This window comes from Hyla sarda, chromosome 1 (genome assembly GCF_029499605.1).
Source record: "Hyla sarda isolate aHylSar1 chromosome 1, aHylSar1.hap1, whole genome shotgun sequence".
Taxonomy (NCBI): domain Eukaryota; kingdom Metazoa; phylum Chordata; class Amphibia; order Anura; family Hylidae; genus Hyla; species Hyla sarda.
In genome coordinates this window covers 267,458,963-267,471,410 of record NC_079189.1, presented here as the reverse complement: position 1 = coordinate 267,471,410, position 12,448 = coordinate 267,458,963, and the positions used below count along the sequence as shown (strand labels likewise).

At 40.4% G+C, this 12,448-nt stretch overlaps 1 protein-coding gene across 8 annotated transcripts in view; it reads left to right on the top strand.

Annotated features, from left to right (window-relative positions):
* The window catches only part of SEMA6B (semaphorin 6B), a 974,413-nt gene that overhangs the window by 654,624 nt on the left and 307,341 nt on the right, over positions 1-12,448 (top strand). For all 8 annotated transcript variants that reach the window (XM_056572065.1, XM_056572058.1, XM_056572042.1 and 5 more), the window contains one exon: positions 4,775-4,906. In XM_056572065.1, coding sequence (XP_056428040.1) covers positions 4,775-4,906 — 132 coding nt within the window. The remainder of the gene's footprint in view (positions 1-4,774; positions 4,907-12,448) is intronic.

Below are 12,448 nucleotides of genomic sequence, written 5' to 3'. Positions count from 1 at the left end.
CCTCCAGCTATTGCATAACTACATCTCCCAGCATGCCCTTCGGCGATCAGTACATGCAGGGAGTGGTAGTTTAGCAACAGCTGGAGGCACACTGGTTGGAAAATAGTTATTTAGGTAACAGAACCTAACTGAAGGTTTTCCAACCATAGTGCCTCCAGCTGTTGCAAAAGTAAAACTCCCAGCATGCACGGTCTGTCAGTACATGCTGGGACATTCACACTGGCAGGTTTACAGTAGGTATCCTGCTTGAAGTTTGAGTTGCGCCTGTGCAAATATACCCTAAAAACACTGCACTACACTAACACATAATAAAGGGTAAAACACTACATATACACCCCCTTACACCAATAAAAATTAAAAACTTTTTGTTCGGCAGGGTTTCCGAAACAGAGCCTCCAGCTGTTGCAAAACAACAACTCCCAGCATTTCCGGACAGCCACTAACTGTCCAGGCATGCTGGGAGTTTAGCAACAGCTGGAGGCACCCTGTTTGGGAATCACTGGCGTAGAATACCCCTATGTCCACCCCTATGCAATCCCTAATTTAGTCCTCAAATGCACATGGCGCTCTCTCACTTTGGAGCCCTGTCGTATTTCAAGGAAACAGTTTAGGGCCACATATGGGGTATTTCCGTACTCGGCAGAAATTGCACTGCAAATTTTGGGGGGCTTTTTCTCCTTTTACCCCTTATGAAAAGGAAAAGTTGGGGGCTACAAAACATATTACACTAACATGCTGGTGTTGCCCTATATTTTTTATTTTCACAAGCGGTAAAAGGAAAAAAGACCCCCAAAATTTGTAACGCAATTTCTCCTGAGTACAAAAATACCCCATATGTGGGCGTAAAATGCTCTGCGGGCGCACAACAATTCTCAGGAGTGAGAGCGCACAATGTACATTTGAGGCCTAAATTGGTGATTTGCACAGGGGTGGCTGATTTTACAGCGATTCTGACATAAACACAAAAAAAATAAATACCCACATGTGACCCCATTTTGTAAACTGCACCCCTCATGGAATGTAACAAGGGGTATAGTGAGCCTTAACACCCCAAATGTGTTTGAAGTTGGATGGGAAAATGAAAAAAAAATTTTTCGCTAAAATGCTGGTGTTACCCTAAATTTTTCATTTTCACAATGGAAAATAGGAAAAAAGTAAGACCATACCCCATTTGTGGATGTGAAGTGCTCTGCGGTCGAATTACAATGCTCAGAAGAAAAGGAGCGCCATTGGGCTTTTGAAGAGAAAATTTGTCCGGAATTGAAGGCCATGTGTGTTTACAAAGAGCCCCCATAGTGCCAGAACAATGGACCCCCCCCCCCACATGTGACCCCATTTTGGAAACTACACCCTTCATGTAATGTGATAAGGGGTGCAGTGAGCATTTATGTCCCACAGGTGTCTGACAGATCTTTGGAACATTGGTCTGTGAAAATGAAAAAATGAATATTTCATTTGCACAGCCCACTGTTCCAAAGATCTGTCAAACGCCAGTGGGGTGTAAATACTCACTGCATCCCTTATTAAATTCTGTGACGGGTGTAGTTTCCAAAATGGGGTCACATGTGAGGGGGGGGGTTCACTGTTCTGGCACCCCACGCAGGGCTTTGTAAACGCACATGGCCGCTGGCTTCCATTCCAAACAAATTCTCTTTCCAAAAGCTCAATGCCGCTCCTCCTCTTCTTTGTAAAAATGTTTTTTTTTTTTTCATTTACACATCCAACTTTAACAAAAAGTCGTCAAACACCTGTGAGGTATAAAGACTTTCCAAAAACCAAATGTGACTCCTCTTCTGAGCAATGTAGTGCCCCAGCAGAGCACTTGACGTCCACGCCTGGGGTATTTCCATACTCAGAAGAGATGGGGTTACAAATTTTGGGGGGCATTTTCTCCTATTACCCCTTGTAAAAATTTTGGGGAAAACTAGCATTTTAGTGAAAAAAAAATCATTTACACATCCAACTTTAACGAAAAGTCGTCAAACACCTGTGGTGTGTCTTAACCCCTTTTTATGTTCCTTGAGGGGTGTAGTTTCCAAAATAGTGCCATGTGGGATTTTTTTTTTGCCGTTCTGGCACCATAGGGGCTTCTTAAATGTGACATACCCCCAAAAAACCATTTCAGAAAAACTCACTCTCCAAAATCCCAATGTCGCTCCTTCCCTTCTGAGCCCTCTAGTGCACCCACAGAGCACTTGACATACACATATGAGGTATTTCCTTACTCGGGAGAAATTGGGTTACACATTCTAGGAAGATTTCTCTCCTTTTACCCCTTGTAAAAATTCAAAAACTGGATCTACAAGAACATGCCAGTGTAAAAAATGAAGATTTAGAATTTTCTCCTTCAATTTGCTGCTATTCCTTTGAAACACCTTAAGGGTTAACACACTTACTGAATGTCATTTTGAATACTTGGAGGGGTGCAGTTTTTATAATGGGGTCATTTATGGGGTATTTCTAATAAGAAGGCCCTTCAAATCCACTTCAAAACTGAACTGGTCCCTGAAAAATTTAAATTTTGAAAATTTTGTGGAAAATTGCTGCTATACTTTGACGTCCTCTGATGTCTTCCAAAAGTAAAAACATGTCAACTTTCAGAATGAAAAGTAAAAGCATCCCAGAATTATTAATGCTTAATGTGAAAGTGGTCAGATGTTCCAAAAATGGCCGGGTCCTACAGTGAAAACTGGCTGGGTCCTTAAGGGGTTAAGCATTTTATTAATATAAAAAAAAACACTGGTCATCTACATAGTCCACTGAAGATGCTCTGCATACATGGATCTGAAATTAGAAGAAAAAAAACAAAAAATAGTTTAGTACATTTAGGGGGGAAAAAAAGTTGTAAAAACTTGTAATAAGCACAGAGAAGAAGAGGTGGTGTTTCCTAGTGGTGTTTGAAGTTATCTATTGGTTTTTGCTTGTGTGCTATAAAAATTGCATTCTTAAGTAATTTATTGATTTTGCTTATATAAGCCAAATGTATCAACCCCCTGTGATAGTATAATAAATACTTCATACATAAGCAAAACCAAAGCAAGAAAAAAATGGCTACAGAACTTGCTTACCAAAGCAAACAATAATAAATGTCCCCGAAGATGCTCACTCGTACAAAGCCGCTTTTATTTTCATCCAGTGCAAAGTTCTAGAAGAGGAGAATGTATAAAAATAGATGACACAACCATTGTAAACATGCACAGAGTAGCACCTGCCAACTCACAGATATGAATGAAACTCTTACCTCCACGCCTGCATCCATAAAGATATCCAGAAATGCAGCTGTCAATACAAGCTGCAGATGGCAAATAGCCCATCTTACTCTCCCTTATGTATTATTCCTAATTGCACCCAGCCAGGGACGCCAAATGCATTACTTCCGGCTGCAGTGCGTCACATGTCCTGCATCATGTGAGTGTTAATGCTTCACATGATCTCCTATTGATGATACACAACCAAAAGCCGGAAGCGGTGAATACCAACCTGGCAGATATAGAACACTGACCACATCCGCCCTTCCTATACCTCGCTTCCGGTAACCAACCAAACACATATTTTGGTTACCATAGAGATCAAACTCCGCCAAAGAGGAGAGAAGGAAAAGGGGTACAGAGACAAAAACAAGGATAGAGAGATATGGGAGATACAACTTCGTAGCCCTGAACAACTTTGCCGAACACCACGTGCTTTCCGTCCAGCCATTCAGTTTTAGCAGTGCAGATAAAGAACTGGGAACCATTTGTGTTAGGTCCAGCGTTGGCCATAGACAAGATGCCAGGTCTGGAATCACAAATCAGGAGAAATACATAGAAAATATACACAAATACTAATTAATATACACACATAAATGCAAATGAATAAATAATTCAGCAAGAGTACAAAATATAGAAAACAGATAATTATTAGTACTGAGCAGCATAGGCCATATACGAATTCACGATATTTCCCGAATATATGGATGAATAATAGTCATATATTCGCAATATTTGCGGCCTTTTTTTTTTTACTATGCACCATAAAATTTGCATGGGCATTCCCAATAAAATTTGCATGCACAATATCACGTGATAAAAGAGCTAAAAGAAGGGAGGGGTCAATATGAGCAAAAATTTGCATATGCGAATTTTTTTCGGCCGGCCGCCAGTGTGACACAGTAACTAGTATTGGAGCCTTGTTTACACCACAAGCTGGAAGCAGGGAGGGATGATCACTGTGATGTGTACTGTGGAAAAAAATTTGAATATTCGTAATTGCGAATATTTAGCGCTATATTTGCGAAAAATATTCGCATTGCAAATATTCGCGCCCAACATTAATAATTATATATCAATAAGACATCATACAAGTCAAATGATCTATTATTCTTGCTCATCTGAGCCAATAGAAGTAAGGTTTTCTCGCATTCAAAATACTAATAGGGTCAATCAAAAACACCATATCAGATAGGATCAATCGCTTTGCCTGTATTTATCTGTATGTCCTTGTAGTGTAAAAACATTACAGGCAATAGTCACTAGATTCAGGAGAAGAGTTGTTGATATAGGAGTTTATTCGGATTGCCAAATGAGTCAGAGCAAAAAGTTCATCTCTAAAATGAGGGAAACTGGCATCTTCCTCATTGAGTGTTTTGCCTTCTTCTGGATTAACACTGTAGGGTTATAGGATGAACTGGAAGGGGAAAAAAATCAGCAATTCAAACTATGAAACTATGTAGAATGCCATGCTGATTGTTCATTAAGCTCATATTATATGACATATGATATTGCTGTTTCTACAGTATACAGGGCTCTGCTGTTTGTGTATTTGACATGGAACAAGTGGCCTTGATATTCTCTGGTCGGTTTAAAGAGCAGCGTACTTCGGATTCTGTATGGACACCTTTTCCAGAGGAACTAGTCCCAAAGCCACGGTGAGTAGAAGTTGCTGAATTTCATACTGTTGAAAAGTCTTCCTCCTTAACTAAAGTCTAGTGTCCTCTCCTGTATTTTAAAAATTTTATTTGTACGGTACAGTTTGATTATTTGTTTTAGTGTCATATGTCTTAAAAAGTTTAATAAAGATTTATCTGATTAAAAAAAAAAAACTTAGTCACTGGTAGAAAAGGACCTGGATGTATACTTGTAGGTTATAGACTACAGAAAAGTATGCAATGACAGAAGCAATGTAAATGTGATTGTATGTATGGTATTGTTATGTGTTTAAAAACAATAAAAATATACTAAAAGCAATGACAGGAGCAGGATTTTGTCATGTATTAAAACAGGCATGGACTCGCTGGACACCGACATAATTTTACAGCTTTATAAAGCATTGGTGTGGCCTCATCTGGAGAATGTTGTTCAGTTCGGGGCATTGGTTCATAGAAAGAATGCCCTGGAGCTGGAAGATGTACGAAAGAGCACACATAAATTTATACGGCGCACTGAGCTTCTTAGTTTTGTGGAAAGATTAAAATAATAAAATTTGTAAAGTCTTGAGAAGAAACATATAAAGCAGGACATGTAAGCGTGATTTCTTGGCTTCAAAGCAGAATTAGGCAATAGAATAAGACAGAATAAGTTCTATTACTACCCTTTAGGACAATTAGTATTTATTCCAGATTAGGGGATATTGTCTGTTTTACTGTTCTTATAGCATTGGACAAGGTCTATGTACCCAAGTAGAAAAATATCAGCACACTTAGTATACTGCAGTTAATTTTGCTGTACTAGGTCCCAATGCACACTGCTCCCTAAAATCTGTAAACCACGCTATCAAAACTAAAGTGGAACATAAAAGTACTTAATCATATTGTCATTGACAATCGTATACTACCATTATGTTACAGCACAAGACCACTGAGGCCAGTGATTATCTGTAGTGGTCTCCTACATGCAGGCACATCATCACTACAGCCAAATAAACATAGATTCCTTGAACATAAGAGCTGAAGCTATATGGTATCTGTCAGTTAATTGATTAATGGATGCTTAGTGATTATTTATTTTTAATTTTTTTGCTATTTGTCCCTGTAGGCATTTTTTTTTTATCTATGAAAAGCTTAAAGGGGTACTCCGGTGGAAAACTTTTTTTTATTTTTATTAACTAGTGCCAGAATGTTAAACAGATTTGTATCTTATAGACAAAACTAAGATGCAATATTGGGCACTGCTATGACTGGCTATACCGGACCATTGGACAGACACTTAACTAGGAAAATCCATAGAGATATGGTGGTGCTCTGATTGAATAGCAAAGTTCAAATCTTCAGTGCAGTGAAGGAATAGAAATAATCGGCACTCACCGGTCTTCTCTAAAATCGGCTTCTTTATTGAAATATACTCACAACATGAAATGCAGTCGGGGAGAGGGATCGGTGCAGGGGGGGGTAAGTAGTTGGCGACAGATTCTGTTTCACTCGTTACACGAGCTTCATCCGGCCATAACTACCTGGAACTCTGTGCTGCTTCTTATACAGGTGAGCGGCCAATCGCCATAGCTCTGGACCGCCCTCCCGACCTGTCGTACCTGACGAGTCCTCGTAAGGGTGCGTTCGCACGGAGTAAATGAAGAGTAATTCACGCTGAAAAATTTACGGGCGGAAAAAATATTTTTTATTTCGCGGGAAATTCGTGCGCAATTTGCAAGGAATTGAACGCAGAATTGCGCGCGGACATGGGGGAGAAAGAAGTGAAGGGTTTTTCAACCATTTCCGTGCAAATTGCTCGCAAATTCTGTGCAAATTGCCCGCGCTTTGCGCGCAAATTCCGCGCAAAAACGATGTCGGGTGGAGTTTTTTTTTACCATTGACTTCAATTGATTTCTGCTAGCGGATTCCGCTTGAAGAATGAACATGTTCTTTCTTCAAGCGGAACGGAATTAAGCGTCGGAATTCTTCTAGCAGAATTTCCGCAGTGTGAACAGGCCAGCAGAAATAACATTAAAGTCAATGGGCAGAGGAGATGTGCATTAGTTTGTAGCGGAGAATTCAAGAGGAATTACTTGAGTAAATTTCTCTTGAATTACTCCGTGTGAATGCACCCTTAGAGTCTCGTCATTGGCTAACCATCTCCATTTTGTAAGTACGTCAGTAGAAGTTAGCACTAACAATAGAATCTTGTTATAAAACTGTGCAAGTTAAAAAAACAGATATTTTAAAAACAAGGCGCATAATCTACCTTTTCGTTAAGGCCAAGAGGGCTTGCTGCTGCTGTCTGAATGATCCACTATGTTTCTCTTTGTAATAGGTATTGATCTAAACTAATCCCCGGTCTGGGCTTGACTCTTTCTATCCCGGAAAATTTTAGGTGATATACTTGTCCCCTGTGGGTTTCCATCATATGGGCAATAAAACGGGGCGCTCCTTTTAAAGTACGGAAGGAATATAGGTGTTCCCTAATCAGAGCGCAAAGCTGTCTTATCGTTTTCCCAATATAATAGAACCCACATGGGCAATATACAATATATACGACAAATTTAGTTCTGCACGTAATTAACTCTGACACTGTGTGCGTAATTGCACCCAGTCTCATAGCTTTTAGCTCGGTGTTGTATTTGCAGAAACTACATGACTTGCATGCATAATTCCCTTTCGGGGTAAATTTCTCTAGCCATGTACTTTCTGCATATTTCTTCGCCTTTTCTTGTTTCTTAAGGACATCACCTATAGTTTTGTTTTTCCTGTATGAAATTAGTGGCTTCTTACTTGCAACTTCTTTTAGTTCTGCATCACTTTCTATTATGTGGCAATTTCGTCTTATTGCCTGATCTATAGTTTTATTTAGGGGAGTATTCTGAAATGTGAAGGTGAAACGTCTCTGCTCAGGTAAGTAGTTCTTATTCTTATTTTTATTTTTCAATAGATTAACTCTTTGCATCTCAGTTGCTCTTTTTCTACTTTCTTTTATTAGTGGTACTGGGTACCGTCTCTCTATGAGTCTCTGTTGTAGATCATCTGCTTGTTTATTGAATGCATCTTCTGATGCATTATTATGTTTAAGGCGAATAAATTGCCCATAGGGGACACCCTTCTTCACTGATGCTGGATGAGAGCTGAAATAATGAAGAAGGGTGTTCCTGGCCATCTCCTTTCTATAACCCTCGCTCAGTATCCTGTTATTGTTAACTGACAATTTAACATCCAGAAACTCAATAGATAGACCTCCAAAATGTGATGTAAAAGCAAGGTTCATTTTGTTCACTACATTAAGATGTCTAACAAAGTTATCAAACTGTAACTCTGTCCCTGCCCAAGCTATCAATATATCATCCACGTAACGGGCATAACATTTTAAATGCCCGATAAATGGATTCGTAGATGTATATATATATATATATATTGTCTCTCGAATTCAGCCAAAAAGAGATTTGCGTAAGTGCAGGACAACGGGGTCCGGGTGTACTGCTTATACCATTGATCTCCAAACATGAATGTACTATTCGTAAGTACAAAGTAAAGTGCATCAATGACAAATCCTATAAACTCATAAGATTTATTGGACCTTCTCAGCCCCTCTTTTACAGCCTGTACACCCGTATCGTGTGGGATATGGGTGTACAGGCTGACCACATCAATTGAACATAACCTCCATTCTTGTTCTCAGTTCAACTCTGCCATCATTTGTAAGAGATGTAACATATCCTTTATATATGTAGGTATTACCTTCAACATTGGGCTCAAGAGCCATTCTAGATAATGTGAGAGGTGTTCGGTGACGATGGGTCGCCCCGGGGGCAGGATCTGTCCTTTATGAACCTTTGGTAAATGGTACCAGGTAGCGGGCTTGGGTGTTTCTGGGATGAGATGCTCTGCCTTCTTTTTAGACAGAATACCTTTCTCTACTACTGTATGAAGAAAAGATGTTAGTTTAGAGAGGATTTTACTGGTGGGATCGGATTTCAATGGAGTATAAGTGGCAGTATCTCAAAGTTGCCTTTCGGCTTCAGCTACATACATAGTCTTATACATTACGACAACTGCCCCTCCTTTATCTGCCCGAACCACTTGTAAATCGTCTCTATTTCTTAAAGTGTTAAGTGCTGTAGTTTCAGCTGCTGATAAATTCAGTGGAGCTTCTTTATATATTATAGATTTAACATCTTGCATTACTGCATTTTGGAACAGGTCCAGGCTACTCCCTGGAAAAACCAGGGGGTTAAACCTGGATCTCTTACCTTTTGAAAAACGAGAAGACTCCGACTCTATCTGGTTCACTAAATTAATTTGCTAACATCTCTAAACACTCCGTTTCCAATGGGGTACATTCTTTCGGAAAGAACCCTAGATTAGTTGTTTCTACCGGTAAGTCTCACATTGTTCATGCTCAGATACTTTTTTATTTAGGAAAAATTTATAGAGGTTAATGTCTCCCAACGACCTCGCTAGGTCGATCTTGAAGGTAACTGGGTTGAATTTCTCTACCAGTCCATAACTTAGACCTTGGATAGGAGAGTATCAATGGCTGAATCGAGAGTCTCTGTTGTGAGATTTATGACATTGGACTCTGCTACCATGTGTGACCCTTCTAGACTGTAGTTTTTCTCTTCTTTGGATCTTTTAGATTTCTCTGGTCTACCTCTTCTTGTATGTTTATTTTTTCTAAAGGGACTGATCCATTTGTGTTTCCTGGATGTTGTTCTTGTTGTTTCTTGTGGTGTTTATTCACATCACTCATATTTTCAGTGTGCTTCTTGGTAAGATGTTGTGATGGTCTCCTATATTGATAGGTTCTGGTTGCATTTTGAGGTGCGTTCTTTTTTTTGATGCCACTGAAATTCTCTTTCTTGATCATAATCTGTTTTATCTCGCAAGAATTTCTCTTGCTTCTTATTTTTAACTTCTTCCTGTAATGCAGTTAGTTTCAATTGCAGTTTAGAATAGAATCAACGTTTCTGTTCGTCTGTTGCTCTTTTAGTATATTCACTCTTCACTTTTATCAGGTCCTCATTAATTTTATCATGTTCTATTCGGCTTCTAGTTAGAACAATATGAAGTAATTTCATGGAATGCTCGTGATGAGCTAGTTTCCAGATGTTGATAAAGACTGGATCATCATTAAATTGCGCCGGGACTTTGTAAGCTCTAAGTCCTCTTGGTGACCTTTCACATTGGACGTACGACTGCAGCGAGTTGCTCGTCCAGAAGATATTCAAGGGATAAGATATGTTCAAGGGACTTCACATCTATGAGTTTAATGTCGTCCTTGATGTTACATTCCAGGAAATACCCCCCCCCGGATCCTCTCTCCCAGTGACTAACCGATTTTCCAGTTCAGTCAGCATCCCGTCCGATTCCATGTCCATATTTTGTGGCGTGGTTTCTGCCATTTTAGCATGCTCTGAATACAAAGGAATCTCACGATCAAGTAGACAAAACTAAGATGCAATATTCGGCACTGCTATGACTGGTTATACCGGACCATTGGACGGACACTTAACTAGGAAAATCCATAGAGGTATGGTGGTGCTCTGATAGAATAGCAAAGTTCAAATCTTCAGTGCAGTGAAGGAATAGAAATAATCGGCACTCACCGTTCTTCTCTAAAATCGGCTTCTTTATTGAAATATACTCACAGCATGAAAAGCAGTCGGGGAGAGGGAACGGTGCAGAGGGGGTAAGTAGTTGGCGACAGATTCTGTTTCACTCGTTACACGAGCTTCATCCGGCCATAACTACCTGCAACTCTGTGCTGCTTCTTATACAGGTGAGCAGACAATCGCAATAGCTCTGGACCGCCCTCCCGACCTGTCGTACCTGACGAGTCCTCGTTAGAGTCTCGTCATTGGCTAATCATCGCCATTTTGTAAGTACGTCAGTAGAAGTTAGCACTAACAATAGAAAATTGTTATAAAACTGTGCAAGTTAAAAAACCAGATATATTAAAAACAAGGCGCATAATCTACCTTTTCGTTAAGGCCAAGAGGGCCTGCTGCTGCTGTCTGATTGATCCAATATGTTTCTCTTTTTATTCAGAGCACGCTAACATGGCAGAAACCATGACATAAAATATGGACACTGAATCGGACGGGATGCTGACTGAACTGGAAAACCTGTTACTCACTGGGAGAGAGGATCCGGGGGTATTTCCTGGAATGTAACATCAAGGACTACATCAAACTCATAGATGTGAAGTCCCTTGAACACTGCATAACGAACCTTTCCGAGAAGGAGATTAATATCTTCTGGACGATCAACTCGCTGCAGTCGTACGTCCAATGTGAAAGGTCACCAAGAGGACTTAGAGCTTACAAAGTCCCGGCGCAATTTAATGATGATCCAGTCTTTATCAACATCTGGAAACTAGCTCATCACGAGCATTCCATGAAATTACTTCATATTGTTCTATCTAGAAGCCGAATAGAACATAAAATCAATGAGGACCTGATAAAAGTGAAGAGTGAATACACTAAAAGAGCAACAGAAACGTTCATTCTATTCTAATCTGCAATTGAAACTGACTGCATTACAAGAAGAAGTTAAAAATAAGAAGCAAGAGAAATTCTTGCGAGATAAAACAGATTATGATCAAGAAAGAGAATTTCAGTGGCATCAAAAAAAGAACGCACCTCATAATGCAACCAGAACCTACCTATCAACATAGGAGACCATCGCAACAACTTAGCAACAAGCGCACTGAAAATATGAGTAATGTGAATAAACCCCACAAGAAACAACAAGAACAACATCCAGGAAACACAAATGGATCAGTCCCTTTAGAAAAAATAAACATACAAGAAGAGGTAGACCAGAGAAATCTAAAAGATCCAAAGAAGAGAAAAACTACAGTCTAGAAGGGTCACACATGGTAACAGAGTCCAACGTCATAAATCTCACATCAGAGACTCTCGATTCAGCCATTGATACTCTCCTATCCAAGGGTCTAAGTTATGGACTGGTGAAGAAATTCAACCCAGTTACCTTCGAGATCGACCTAGCGAGGTCGTTGAGAGACATTAACCTCTATAAATTTTCTGAGTATCTGAGCATGAACAATTTGAGGCGGACTTACCGGTAGAAACAACTAATCTAGGGTTCTTTCAGAAAGAATGTACCCCATTGGTGTTGCGCTGAGCGCTCCGGGTCTCCGCTCCTCCCCGAAGCGCTCGCAGCGTTCTTTAATTCGCAGCGCTCCGGTCAGACCTGCTGACCGGGTGCGCTGTGATATTGCTCCCAGCCGGGATGCGATTCGCGATGCGGGACGCGCCCGCTCGCGATGCGCATCTCGGTCCCCGTACCTGACCCGGTCCCCGTCTGTGTTGTCCCTGTGCGCGTGGCCCCGCTCCTTAGGGAGCGCGCGCGCCGGGTCTCTGCAATTTAAAGGGCCAGTGCACCAATGATGGTGCCTGGCCCAATCACCTTGATTAGTTTCCACCTGTGCACTCCCTACATATACCTCACTTCCCCTGCACTCCCTGGCCGGATCTTGTTGCCCTTGTGCCAGAGAAAGCCTTTCCTTGAGTGTTCCTAGCCTGT